Source organism: Lynx rufus, unplaced genomic scaffold (genome assembly GCF_022079265.1).
Source record: "Lynx rufus isolate CCGP_SWC_20201006 ecotype Redwood Valley unplaced genomic scaffold, mLynRuf1.p SCAF_1, whole genome shotgun sequence".
Lineage (NCBI taxonomy): Eukaryota > Metazoa > Chordata > Mammalia > Carnivora > Felidae > Lynx > Lynx rufus.
The window spans coordinates 153,102,972-153,118,111 of record NW_025814823.1 but is presented as its reverse complement, the minus strand read 5'-3'; the positions used below and the strand labels follow the sequence as shown (position 1 = coordinate 153,118,111).

At 38.6% G+C, this 15,140-nt stretch overlaps 1 protein-coding gene across 1 annotated transcript in view; it reads right to left on the bottom strand.

Annotated features, from left to right (window-relative positions):
* Positions 1–15,140, bottom strand: part of ADGRV1 (adhesion G protein-coupled receptor V1) — a 543,587-nt gene that overhangs the window by 389,896 nt on the left and 138,551 nt on the right. Inside the window, exons 50-53 of the mRNA XM_047076463.1 lie at positions 13,048–13,312; positions 11,964–12,086; positions 5,388–5,610; positions 4,854–5,058 (exon numbers count right to left, since the gene is read on the bottom strand). Of these exons, the coding sequence (XP_046932419.1) occupies positions 4,854–5,058; positions 5,388–5,610; positions 11,964–12,086; positions 13,048–13,312 (816 nt within the window). The remainder of the gene's footprint in view (positions 1–4,853; positions 5,059–5,387; positions 5,611–11,963; positions 12,087–13,047; positions 13,313–15,140) is intronic.

The following is a 15,140-nucleotide window of genomic DNA, read 5'->3' as shown; positions in this document are numbered from 1 at the left end:
AAGCTTCATAAAGAGAAATCTGGGGCACCTGGGTACCTCAGTCGGTTAAGCATCTGACTTCAGTTCAGGTCACGATCTTGCGGTTCATGGGTTCGAGCCTTGTGTCACGCTCTATGCTAACAGCTTGGAGTCTGGAACCTGCTTCGGATTCTGTGTCTCCCTCTCTCTGCCCCTTCCCACTCACGCTCTTTCTCTCTCCCAAAAATAAATAAAAATTAAAAAAAAAAAAAAAGAGGAAATCTACCATGCTTAAACAGTTAAGGAATAGAATGTGCTCTCCATGCGCAGCAAGGTTTAACGACAAGAGGATGAGACCACACAGCAGAGCATGTTGGTTCTTGCTCCAAGGTCTCCAGCTCTGCCCTGTCAATATCTATGGCCCGAGAAAGCCATGGGAGTGTTCTGTCCCCTCCCCTGCATTATGAAAGATTCATACCAAACACTTCCTGTGTACCAGGCATTTTTCTGGCATAAAGCTGCGAACAAAACAGTATCTCAGTTCTTGCAGCCTTGCATTCTAGATAAAGAAACTTGACAATAGACAAATTAGGCCACTATAAATTCCATAAAGAAGACTAAGGCAGGATAAAAAAAAGGCACAGAATGATGGTGGGGAATTAACAATTTTCAATCAGGGAAGGCCTTTCTGGTAAGTTGTTATTTCAACAGAAACTGGAAGAAAGTAAGGAAACAAGTCATGTTTCCACCTGGTGGGGAAGGTAGTCTTCTTTCTTTCTAATCTTCTCCACCACAATTCACGCCTTAGAGCTGTACTGTCCTACACAGTGGCCAGTGGCCACAGGTGGCTACTGAGCACCTGTAACGTGACTGGTCTATAAGTGCAAAATGCACTGGAGGTTTGAAGACAAAGTATGAAAAAAAGAGTATAGAGTATTTCATCAGCCATTTTATGTTGGTTAATATATCAGGCTAAATAAAATAAAATACTAAAAATATTTTCACCTATTTCTATTTTTTTTCTGGAGCTAAAAAACTAAAATTATATATATGGCTCACATTATAATTCTTCTGGGCAGAAGTGCTTCAGGAAAAGCTGACCTGCCTGTATCTGCAGAGATGGGCCGGAATGCGGAACATGGTGATCCTACAACGCTTGCAAGGACTCATTCAGGACATTAGCACATCCAAAACTCCTCATCTCAGCTCTCAAACCTGCTCTTAATAAGTTGTACATCTCTCACTGAAAGGAAAATTCCTGCTTCCTGTAATTCTGTGGTTTATTGCTAAATTACTGCACTAGTTTCCTGTCAATTTCTGTCCTTACCCACTTACAATCTAGTGTCAATTCTATGGCCAGAGTAGTTCATTTATTTTATTAAAAAAATTTTTTTAATGTTTATTTATTTTTGAGAGAGACAGCGCGTGAGCAGGGGGGAGGCAGACAGACAGACATAGAAGCCGAAGCAGGCTCCAGGCTCTGAGCTGTCAGCGCAGAGCCTGACACAGGGCCCAAACACACAATGAGATCATGACCTAAGCTGAAGTTGGAGGCTCAACCCACTGAACCACCCAGGCACCCCCAAAATGGTTATGTGAGCCGGGTCATGTTGCTCTCCCACTTCAACCCATTCCCTCAGTGGCTAACTTCGTGATGGTAATCAGCGGCTTATGCAGGAGTAAGTTCACACAGTAGCCTCCCTGCTATCCTTCAAAGGCTGCTCAGAGGTTGGCCCTTGCCTGGTGTCTAGGAAGCTGGATTTCAAGAGGATTCTCACCATTCCTGGAACTCATAGTGGCTCTCCGTGCCTGTGCTATACACACAATGTAGTTTTTACTGAACACCTGTTTTCACTCTGGGAGTCTGGAATTGTGACATGTGCCAGGCTGAGAGGGCCTGCATGAACAGTTCCCAGGGAAAACCCCAGGCACGGAGTCTCTAATGAGCTTCCCCGGTTGGTAACACATCTCACATACTGTCAGCATTCACCCTCAATGCTGGGGGAATTAAGTGTGTCCTGTGTGATTCCCCTGGGGAGAGCTCTTGGAAGCTTGCACCCAGTTTCCTCTGCACTTCACTCCATAAGCCTTTTCCCTTACGACTTTGTTTCGTATCCCCATCACTGTAATAAATCACAGTATGAGAATGACAGAACCCTGAGTCCTTTGAGTCCTCCTAGTAAGTCATCAAAACTGTGGGTGCTGCTGGGGATGCCTGAAACAAGGCCCTGGCCCTTCAATTTCTTTGGCCTCATCTCTACCTGACTGACTTCGGCCACAGTAGCCTCCTTGCTACACCAGATAGGCAAGGCTTATTTCAGAGCTTCGGCTGTTGCTGCTGGTTCCCCCTGCCTCAAATGTTCTTCCCCCATCTCCTACACACCTTCGTCCTCATATCACTTCCTCAATGCCACCCTCCCTGATAGCCTATGTTTTACTTCTCTGCACACAATCCCCACCCCCTCCCTCACAATCTCCATCTGTCCTTCCTGCCTAACGTTCTTCCATGGCACATACTACCATCAGATACAGTACAGATGTCTCTTGTCCACTGTCTCCCTTTGCCTCATCTACAGTTTAAGAACAATGAGGATAAAGAGTTTTACTATTTTACTTTTTGATATATCTCTAGCACCTGAAAGAGCATCTGGTACACAGGTGTTTGTTTAAAAAAACTGCTACACAAATAAATAAATTAATGAACAGTTGCATAAGTGGCCTTGTTAGTTCAATGAGAGATGAGAAGAGTTTTCCAGAAGCTTTTGGGAAATCTCTTCCTTACTCCAAGAGCCACATTTCTCTCTCTCCCCAACTGGACATGAACAAGAAAGCAGTAGACCTAACAGTAACATCAGCTTTCAAACAACCAGATGAAGAACCAGCTTTATGCTGGCAAAGTGGAGAGATGGAAAGAATCTGAGCCATGTTGACATAGTATCCACCCCACTCTGAAGCTTATCTTCTCTGTGGACATGTTCTTGGTGTTTAAGACAATTTGAGCTGGGTTTTCCTTACTTGCAGAAGATTTCAGAGAACGATACATGATAGTTGCAGCTATAACTCTAGTTAAGAAATAAGGATAAAAAATAAACTCGAAATAGATAAAGGACCTGAATGTGAGACAGGAAACCATCAAAACCCTAGAGGAGAAAGCAGGAAAAAACCTCTCTGACCTCAGCCTCAGCAATTTCTTACTTGACACATCTCCAAAGGCAAGGGAATTAAAAGCAAAAATGAACTATTGGGACCTCATGAAGATAAAAAGCTTCTGCGCAGCAAAGGAAACAATCAATAAAACTAAAAGGCAACTGACAGAATGGGAAAAGATATTTGCAAATGATATATCGGACAAAGGGCTAGTATCCAAAATCTATAAAGAACTCACCAAACTCCACATATGAAAAACAAATAATCCAGTGAAGAAATGGGCAGAAAACATGAATAGACACTTGTCTAAAACATCATCCAGATGGCCAACAGGCACATGAAAAGATGATCAACATCGCTCCTCATCAGGGAAATACAAATCAAAACCACACTCAGATACCGCCTCATGCCACTCAGAGTGACTAAAATGAACAAATCAGGAGACTACAGATGCTGGCGAGGATGTGGAGAAATGGGAACCCTCTTGCACTGTTGGTGGGAATGCAAACTGGTGTAGCCGCTCTGTAAAACAGTGTGGAGCTACCTCAAAAAATTAAAAATAGATCTACCCTATGATCCAGCAATAGCACTCCTAGGAATTTACCCAAGGGATACAGGAGTGCTGATGCATAGGGGCACTTGTACCCCAATGTTTACAGCAGCACTCTCAACTATAGCCAAATTGTGGAAAAAGCCTAAATGTCCATCAACTGATGAATGGATAAACAAATTGTGGTTTATATACACAATGAAATACTACCTGGCAATGAGAAAAAATGAAATGTGGCCTTTTGTAGAAATGTGGATGGAGTTGGAAAGTGTTATGCTAAGTGAAATAAGGCAGGCAGAGAAAAACAGATACCATATGTTTTCACTCTTATGTGGATCCTGAGAAACTTAAGACCATGGGGGAAGGGAAGGAAAAAAAAAAGTTAGAGAGGGAGGGAGCCAAACCATGAGAGACTCTTAAAAACTGAGAATAAACTGAGGGCTGATGGGGGTGGGAGGGAGGGAAAGTGGGTGGTGGGCATTGAGGAGGGCACCTGATGGGATGAGCACTGGGTGATGTATGGAAAACAATTTAACAATAAATTTCATATTAAAAAAAAAAGAAATCAGGATAGAGTTTGCACACAGGGCTAAATGGTGCAATATAAAAGGGTGTCCTTTTGCTCATGAATAAAGGAATATGACTCTGAGATGGAAATCAAACTGAGAATATCTGAATAGTTCTCTTTCTTCAGGGGAAAGCACCTCCATGTGTACAATGCAAGTACAGTTATAAATCTCTCTCTCTCTCTCTCTCTCCCTCCCTCCCTCCCTCCCTCTCTCTCTCTCTCTCAATATACATAAGACAGTAATATATTTGTAGGTGATGTGTGTGATGAAACACAGTATATAGTCTATTTGGGACTTGTTTCATCATTACCCTCTAGAGATAAGGCTAATAGCAGAGCCAAACTCCAGGACTAAGGCCAACTGGGAACATTTCAAATTCAATCCTATAAGAGTAATCAGCACAAAAAAAAAAAAAAAGTTTAGGACAAGATGATTCAGAAGGTTCAGCGTGTAGGACTATAAATTATAAGACATCAGTTAAGTACACCTTAAAATGCACAGTCAGGATGAAACAGGGAAAGAGAAGGAAGAGAGGCTTAAGATACTCAAAGGAGGACTGAGTGCTGACAACATCTAACATATAAATACAATGAATAAATCATTTTGACTTTTAAGGGTGGGATCTATACCTGAGCAAATCCAACGACTCCATAGGCATCATCATTAGACAGAATAGTTATTTTCACATAACCATTAATACCAATCTCTGCTCCTCCTTTGGGATTTTTAAGCTCAACTCTGAAGAATTCTTCTTCTTCTGGAACTGTATCATCAAGGACATTTACCACTATTACAGCTTCTCTGTCACCAGGTTCAAATATCAGTTCACCTGAACTAGCATAAGAAGCACATCAAATAAGACAGCTGAAACAAATCTCAGGCATATACATAGTAGATTACATATAAAATTCTCAGAACACTAATTAATACTAATCATTTGGGAAAATCACATTTCATAAATAAAATTTTAATCCAAAATGTTTAAAATACTGATTAGCTCGATAGAATATATATAAGTAATATGGAACACAACCAACTTTCTAGATTATGAATTAACCTTATATTTTACATTTTTTCAGTCATTAAATAAACACTTAGAAATTAGGTGCCCTATAAAAACTATGGTAAGCATAAAGAGGTTCCGTATAAAATAGTGAACGTACCTAGGAATAAAGTCAGACTGGCTGGAGATGTAGGCCAGCTCATATATGTGTGAGTGCCTGGTTCCCACTAGAGCAATTAAATTCTTGCTTGAATTAAGGGACTTTACTGTAACAGAAGCTGCATCATGAGCAGAAGGTGCTTCCAGAATAAAAGAGAATTGATTCAGCTCTGAATTCCAGCAGTAAAGTGCAGACATAGCTTGGCCAATAAGAAGTATGTGGACTGTGGAAAGGAAAGAAAAGGCAACTATAGTAAAATGTGAATGTTATCTCACATGCTCCTTATTGTAGGACCAAAACAAAATCTTTTCAACTCTCAAAGTTCCGTTTTGGTGTCTGAATTAACTAAATATGATCTGATTTCTGAAAATCAAAGTATTATTTGAAATGAATGTAAATAGTAATTTTTTAAATGCTGTGGAATGATCAAACCAGCCTAACAATAAACCTATTTCCACTTAAGAAATCACTGGATAGGGCAACTGGGTGGCTCAGTCGGTTAAGCACCTGACTCCTGACCTCGGCTCAGGTCATGATCTCACGGTTTGTGAGTTCGAGACCCATGTCAAGCTTTGCGCTAACAGCATGGAGCCTGCTTGGGATTCTCTCTCTCTCCCTTTCTCTCTCTCTCTGCCCCTCCTCAGCTCTCTCTCTCAAAATAAATAAATAAACATTAAAACAGAAAAAAAAATCACTGGAGAGTGAAACCCAAATGCATTGTGGACTCTCTGCATTCATCAGTATTTATGTGCTGGGTAATATGGGAGGATATTTTTAAAAGTGAAAAAGATGTATAATCCCATCACTAAATGCTTCATTTTTGTATTTTCCTTTCCAGCCACCATCCATATGAATTCATGATGAACCATGAGTACACAGACTGATTACAAAACAATTCTTAATTATAAAGCTTAACCTTAAATTTATCCAGCATTTCTTAGGTGTTATTACAAAGCACTCAAATTTATAGTTTTAATGCATATATAATCTACAGGATTGATCTTTAAAATATGTGTAAATGTTCATGGGTGACTGGGTGGCTTAGTTGGTTAAGCGTCCAACTTCAGCTCGGGTCATGATTTCACATTTCGTGGTTCGAGCCCCACGTTGGGCTCTGTGTTGACAGCTCAGAGCCTGGAGCCTGCTTCGGTTTCTGTGTCGCCCTCTCTCTCTGCCCCTCCCCCACTCGTGCTCTGTGTCTGTCTCTTAAAAATGAATAAATGTTAAAAAAAATTATTTAATAAAAAAATGCCTAAATGTTCTCTACATTGAATGTTTATTATTTTTATTTAACTTTTCAAGATGAATTAGAGACAGTTATTAATTTTTTTCATTTGATAAATTCTTAAAGGTGGTAATTAGGCCAAAGGATATGAACAAATTTATGATCTCGCTGCCAATGCTTTTTGAAATGTTAGTAGGAAAATGTGCTCTTAATGATTCAATGCAATGGTACATATTAGCAAACATGGAGGGTAAAGGGGCTTAGTACATTGTATAAGGGGAAATTCAGAGAAAGGGAGCTTATTACATTGTATATACCATTAAGCAATCTTCAGGCTTAAAACTGAGAAACCATCCAGAAACATGCACAAATTCTAGTACTTGAAGAAACACATGGAAAAGGACGTTAGAGTGGGAGAGAGCCAAAGCATAAGAGACTCTTAAAAACTGAGAACAAACTGAGGGTTGATGGGGGGTGGGAGGGAGGGGCGGGTGGGTGATGGGTATTGAGGAGGGCACCTTTTGGGATGAGCACTGGGTGTTGTATGGAAACCAATTTGTCAATAAATTTCATATATAAAAAAAAAATAAAAAAAAATAAATAGCAAAAAAAAAAAAAAAAGAAACACATGGGAACATAAAGATATCAACTAAGATGGGTTGGGTATTAAAACAGCACTAGAACCAGAAACCAAGAACATTTCAGCCTATAAGGTTACAATGGAAGATTCCAAATCCTTAAATATCAAGAATTACTCATTATGTTTCTTTATGGTAATTATTTAAGTGCTATTGCAGTCTAATAAATGTTGTATAAAAGGTAAAAATCAAGAAAAATGTTATCAATAAACTTGTATGTTAACAATGATGACATATTTTTCATAAAGCTTTGTTAAACTGGGGACGTTCAGTAAAGAGCAAATTTCTCAGACAGATCTCAACATCTCCCAAGTTTAAATGATTCTACGGGCTCAACCAATAATTGTTTCTACAGGCTCAACCAAAATCATAAACTAAAGTACTCTGAGCATCACTGATTGATTATGTATCTTAATCGTTGGAGATACACTCTACTCATTTCCTCTCAATCTGAGAAATATGAGAAGGCAACAAAAAGATAATCAGACATTCAGAGTAGGAAACGTAGGGGGCTCAAATCTGTAGAGTATATAAGCAGAAAGTGCTTTCTCAGAAAATAGACATTTGTACTGTTCAAGATCACAGAAGTGGGCTAGGGAATTTAAAAGAAAAAAAATCCTAAATCTCTCCTCTGGAGAACAAAATTTTAACTGGTACTGATTATAGAATTCCCTTCCAGTTATCAAAACCATAAGCAAACAAATAAGAGTATTCCAAAGGAAGGCAACTGGCTGAGATCATTTAAGGAGTGTAGATAGAGAAGTCCCAGGACTGAGTGCTGAGTGCTAGAGCGAGGTTCCAGGGCAAAGAGGTGAGGGAAATTAGAAGAAAAATTGGGTCTGTTCTGGAAGGCACTGTGGAAGGGTGTAGGAAGTTGGGGGAGGGAAGAGTTGTGCCCCTGGTCTGGAAATTAGGGCTCATGGGATCTAGAACACACACAGATGAGATGACAGCCGCTTTCTCTAGAGGGGGCCTGGGCTTCTTATGGTCACTCCACAGGAATGAAGAGAATGATGAATTCATCCAAATGATTTCCAAAGATGATGGTTTTTCAAAGGTGATAGTGAAGCTGAGAGTATTAGGGAGTTAAGGAGAAAGGGAGGGATCAGTGTCTTTCCAGCAGCATTAATTAAATGCCTCTTCCTTAAAGAAGCTTTCTGGACATCCCTTAGACCTGGTCAAGTCTTCTCTATTTTGTGTTATGAGAGCACCGTATCCTTGGACAACAGTTAATGTTTGTACCTAGAAGCTTTTTGTGTGTGATTACATATCATGTCCCCCATTCCCTATTGTATGTTAAACTTCTTCAGAGCAGGGACTAGAACTCGTTTTGTTTGTCCTTGTTTCCTCAGGGCCTACCACTATGCCTGGCCCATAACTGGCATTTTAAAAACTCTATTAAATAATGAAGGAGAGAAGGAAGAAAGAAAGATAAGTGTATATGTCCTTGCCTTCTCTGTCATATCCATTCTTCCTCTTGCATTTAAAGAATTCTGTCACCACCCAATAATCTCTGTCAAGTCATTAACCAGAATAAATATGTAATCCTCACAGTCATGGCTCCAATCTAATATTTGACATATTCAAAATAAGAAAGTCCTTGAATATTATTTAATGCATAATTTCAGCTTTCAGGGGATCTATAATAAGCCATTCTAAATAATTACTTACAATCTTTTCATACTTCTACAACCTCAAGTCACAGAAACAAAAGAAATAAAGAGACCTCACAATGGGTCCCCTAACAAGCCTCTGGCAGAATTTTTCATAAATTCTTTTAGAAAGAGTGCCTATTCTATTTCTTTAAAAATCTTTAAAGAGAATTCTATAACTTCAATTAATAACCCATTCAGGCAGCACTTGTCATCCTTAAAAACATTCATTAGGAAACTATTTTGAATTATAATAAGTGACTCAAGTAGATACTGTTAGTCCACTTGAAAACTTGAGGTGTAAGAAAAGCAAAACTAATAAAGGAACAAAATTAAAGGACAAGTAGACACAAACAAATACACGGTGAAAGATACATAATTTATTTAGTAAATCAACTGCTGAGTGAATAAGAAAGTCACAGCTACGACCCGTCAGAGAGGTGTCACGACAAGTCAAGAGAAGTTATTTACGAAGAGGATGCACAGAACAGAGACACACACAGGGCTCTGACAGCACAGTGAGCCTAAGGTAGAGGCCAGACAATGATGTAATGGTCCAGATGTCAGGTGGCCAGGGTCTGGGAGAAAGTAGCATGGACATGGGACCAAGGAGGGAAGAGGGCACAGGGAAACAAAGCACAGTGAGATAGATAATCCATAAAAAAATGAGAGATAAATAATGCTGATTCCTGCTCAGCAGGTGAGGTAACTGAAGGAGACAGGGTCTAAAGATTACAGTGCCTGAATGAGAAAACTGCAGTCAGGGACCTAAGAGAGAAACTGCGAGAACAGATTCCTATATTTGTGCTAAATCCTCTACTCTTCTCAGTATCCTAAGTAGATTCTAGCTTTTATGAGTTCAACTACCTGAATGCATTGATGTCTCCAAAATCTAAACCTCTGGCTGATTTCTTCAGTGCCACATTCTCTAAACCCTGCAGAGGCTTCTATGTTAACTCTTGTCCGTGAAGGTACAAACTCTGCATCCAGCATATTACATACACCAAAGCTAGGTGGAATTAGAAAACATGTTTTTGATCATCATTTGTTTTTGAAATGCCTTCAAGGATTTCTCTACCCTAATAATGCTCAGACTGTAGTCACCAGACCCCTAACAGTCACTGACACACTTCAAGAGGGTCTGTGAGGTCAAAACTATTTTTGTAGTAATACTAAGATGCCGTTTCTCTACATCATTCTCATTCTTTGTTGAGTGTATGTGGGATTTTCTGGAGGCCATATGACTGATAATATTGCAGTAGACAGAATACAGACACAGACATAAGAAACAAGACATTAAAGGAATTTGTAAAATAAGAAAGTAATACCATCTTTGTACAAAGGTTTTTCTTTTAGAAAATACTTTTTTTAAAAAAATAAAACATGTTATTTTTGTTCACATGTAGTAAGTTCATTGCTCTCATTCTTAAGAAGTATCTTTAACATTTCTCCTTTTTAATTTCTAATACAATAAATATTAGTAAATAGAACCCACACAAACAAAAGCACTCTGAGTTCCTTAACATTTTAAGAGAATGAGAAGTTCCTAAGGCAAAAATATTGGGGAACCACTGAACCATCCAAACACATATCAAATCCTGAACCTGACATTCCAGACCTTCTTGTATAGATGCTAGTGTGTTTCCAACCTTACCACCACTACGCTGAGTCAAATCCTCTGTCCCTACCACTCTGGTTGACTCACTGTGCCCTCAGCATCATGTCTACTTCCACTTTTCTCTTTTGCTCACACCTTCCCTCCTGCGCACAACATTTCCTACCAGCCCACCCAGACCGAACTCAAGCTCCCCTCTGATACCTCTCACCCACTTCAATTCCACCAATGACAGAGCAAATAGGACTGGAATTCTATCTTGAATTATTATCTTAATATTTTTCTTGCTTCTCCAACCAGACCTCTGAAGGTACAGAATTCTTCATAACTTTAGGGGTGCCTGGGTGGCTCAGTCAGTTAAGCGTCCAATTCTTGATTTTGGCTCAGGTCATGATCTCACGGTTCATGGGATCGAGCCCTGCATAGGGTTCTGTGATGACAGCACAAAACTTGCTTGGTATTCTCTCTCTCTCTCTCTCTCTCTCTCTCTGCCACTCCCCTGCCCATTAAAATAAATAAATAAACTTGAAAAAAATTTAAAAAAAGAAAGAATTCTTCATAACCTTAAACAATGACATATATAATGGCTAATAATAAATGGTGCTGTTTGATTCATACAAAATTCCTATGTCTCAGTTTAAAAGTGAGGCTTTGATCCAGACTCACCTGCTGAGTCACTTGGTTTGGCTTCCAAGTTCCTCTGGGCACCCTAACAGGAGACATGATGACTCAGTGAGCCTGCTCCCTGCATTGTTCACACCTGTTCGGGGAGGCAGCCCCACAAGCTCAATAGGCCAAGTGCTGCTGGCCTCTATGCCTTGTTGCCACTGGTCCACCTAAATGATTCTTCACCAACCCTGCAATAATCCTACAGCCTCCAGACAACATTCACCCCTTGGTTTCTCACTAACGGACTTTTGTTTCTGAAACAACTGTGAGTAAAAACATTGCTTATGTTTCTGATGTGTATATTAAAGCACAGAAAGTCAAGAAAGGATCAGACTAAAAGAAGGATGGGAGAGTGAACAGCCATTTTCTGACTTTTTAAAAATACTTCAATGCAGATACCTGTTACCCTTTTATACTTTCATATTTAAAATATACACTATATGCAATGTCACTCTTCATTTTTCTCTAGACAAAATAAATGTATTACTTTATCCTTCACTAATGTTGTCTGCTCACTAATATGTTCACTAATGCTCACTATTATGTCTAAAATAACACATTTCAGTTATTCTGATTCTTCTCAAGCACAATTCCCATTTAAAAATATTAGTCCTTTTGAATTTCTAGGATTTCCAGAAATAGTACTGTTAAGATCTTGATTTTAGATCCTTATTAAAAGACCCAGTGTCTGGCAAAGTGATACTATCTCTAACTCAACAAGATTAAAATTATTCTAGCTTTCTACATTGCATTTCAGACTAGTTTAAACACCCTTACCTATTCCTGAAGCTGGTGTAAAGGCGTAGATCCTATTAATGGTAGTAAAATCCAGGGATTGAAAATATCTGAAAGAAGACTGTCCTGTTTCCCAGATGAAAATATCAATTGAATTCTGATTTCCTACAATAATGGAATAAAAGCCAAATCTGAAGGCAAAAGTTACAGGAAAAAAATGACAAAATTACACAGTAAAAAAATTATAAAAATATTTAATTTAATTTAAAAACAAATTTAGTTAGGACATTCCTCCAAATTCATTTATTTAAATAATAACACAACTTGGTAGGAAACACTTCAAATGTTTTTTTGCATTTACTACATGAAGTATGGCCACTGCTTAATCAAATCATGATCTGATATTAAAGAACAGTGACACACGTTTGTCTTTTTAGGAATGCTTAAGTTTTACCTAAGAAAGTTCCACTAGGCAAAAGAAAGCATATTTATACTCAGAGAATATTTTGAAACAGTCTTATCAAAAGTCACTGAGCACTATTTATTACTACTATAAATTACCCACGGCTCCCCAAGTACAGTCACATAAAATGTTATCTGTTTGCACTTCTGATATAAGATCTTCATAGGTCTTTCCACTTTACATACCCATCCCAAATTTTAATACAACTTTAATGTGATAGCTTGTCATCTAAAGATTATACATATAACACTTAAAATCTGTTTTTTCCCCTTAAAATCCATTTGTAGCTGACAGTCAATACCTTATCCATCAAGAAATGGATTAGCTGGGGCACCTGAGAAGCTCAGTCAGTTGAGCATCTGACTCTTGGTTTTGGCTAAGGTCATGATCTCACAGTTCATGGGATGGAGACCCGCACTGGGCTCCGCATTCACAGTGCAGATCCTGCTTGGGATTCTCTCTTTCCTCCCTCTCTCTGCCCCTCCCCCTGCACACGTGTGGGCACATGCTCTCTCTCTCTCAAAGTAAACATTAAAGAAAAGAAGAAATGGATTAGCTAAAAAATTATTCCAAGAGCTACGTGTTTTCATAAAGATCCTACTATATGAATGCTATATAATTTCAACCACAATGTATATATGGCAAATGCTAATATCTTCTTACCTAGAGAGAGAGTTTTGGCAAAGATTAAGTAAATATCATCTCCTGAAGTCAAGGCCTCAACTTGTGTTGTCCCACTAATTGGCACTTCTTGAAAGTTAATAAACTCACTGCCAGACCATCTGAGTAAAAGGGAATTTAGCCTGGCATTAACCTGGGAAATGGCTAAGAACACAGAGCCTCTTCGGGTGAACAAGGCTATGCTCAGCACACCTCGGACAGGAAGTGTCTGATGCAAGGTGAAGCTTTCTCCGCTCCATCTGAAGACCTGTGGGAAATGTTCAAATACAAAACCCTTCATGAGTAGGAATTTAGTACTTGTGTGATTTTAGCCAATATCATTTATTTACTCTCCTGGTACCCTTTATTTAGTTAGGAGGATACTTTCATAAATGAGAAAATATCAAAACTGACGCTCTCTCACTGCTGTGTGTGTGTGTGGGTGTGTGTGTGTGTGTGTGTGTATAAGCACACGCAGAGAATGAGTGAAAAAGAAGTTATATGAAAATAAATCAATTTCAAATATACATCTGGGTAGGGGCAAGTCACAGAAAGAAAAAAGGAAAGCTAAAAACAGGAGAGAAGTTACTTATATATGAAAATTTCAGTTGTGGGTAAGAAACCTTCTGATGCTGTAATATCATTCCTTATCCACTGTTCAAGCAATAGAATATAAAAAGAAACACCAAAAATTTTTAGTCCTGAAGGTGGCAATGCATACAAGGTTTTAAGGTGAGTGTTCACATATTTAAAATTAAAAGAAGATCCTGAATCTACCTGGTTTCTTACACAATCTGGTCAATTGCAGAATTATATTTATTCAGTCAACAACTGGAAATCTTATGTGAGACTGGCATTATGCTAGGAATTATGGATAGAGTGGCCTCTCCCTTATGGATCTTACTAACTGTTAGGAAAAGGCAAACAATAAACACACTGATAAATAAATGTATGATTATTCAATTGAGACAAATGCTGAAGATAACAACTGGGATGATATGATAGAGAATTATGGGTGTACTAGGGAAATAAAGTTGGAAAGAATGACAATGAATGACATGGAAAAATTTCTAAGGCAAAAAATGTTTGTCATAAGCTGAATGAAGAATGGTCCAACTAGAAGGAAGCTGATAGTGCTAAGGAATGAAGACAGTAAGACTGGAGAGGTAAGATCATGAGATATCTTTTGTGAAGATGACCATATAATTTATCACTGGGATCCTTTACACAGCAAAAGGGACAGTATTGACATAATCCAGTCCTGTGTTGAGTGGATACAGAAATATAGTTATGCTACTTATAGTCCATTATTAAATAACTTAGAATTTATTTTACATATAATTAGAAATCACTGAATAGTTTTAAAATGAGGAATAATATAAAATATTATTTTTAAAAGACTGCTCCAGCTACTTGATGGATAAGGGATGTGAGGAGTCAGAGAAGTTCTGAGAGCAGCTGGGAGGCTACTCCAACAGTGTGGGAGAGAAATGACAGGACCTAGACTAGGCAGTGAGAATAAGAGATGGAAAGAAATGTCTGTATTCAAAACATTACTAGGATAAATAATCAAAAACAGTTATCAATTAGATGTGAATGAATAAAAATGAGTAATCAAGAAAGATGAATGCCAGCATTTGGTCTTGAGCAATTGCATTTATGAGGTTGCTATTTCCTGAGATGAAAGCAAGCATTGCAACAAGTTTCAAAGAGAAAATCAAAGTTAAGTTTGGGATACGTTATTAAACTTAGGTACTTACGGAGTGATGCCAACAAGAAGTTAGATATGTAAGTCTAGAAATTAGAGAAAAGGCTACCAAGAAAATTGGAAGACAGCCTATAGCTGACACCTAAAGGCACAGGATTGATAAATGTACCTGGATTGGACAAAAAGAAAAAGAAATTTAAACAAACACTAAAACTGAAAAAGGCCAAGATATCTAAGTTCAGAAAAGGGAAGAGGAACTGGCGGTGGAAACTGAAAAGGGTGACACAGAGAGACAGAAGGCAAACCTGTGTGGTATTTCAGAAATGAAGAGAAGAGGGGTGTCTGGGTGGCTCAAGTGGCTAAGCATCTGACTTCGGCTCAGGTCATG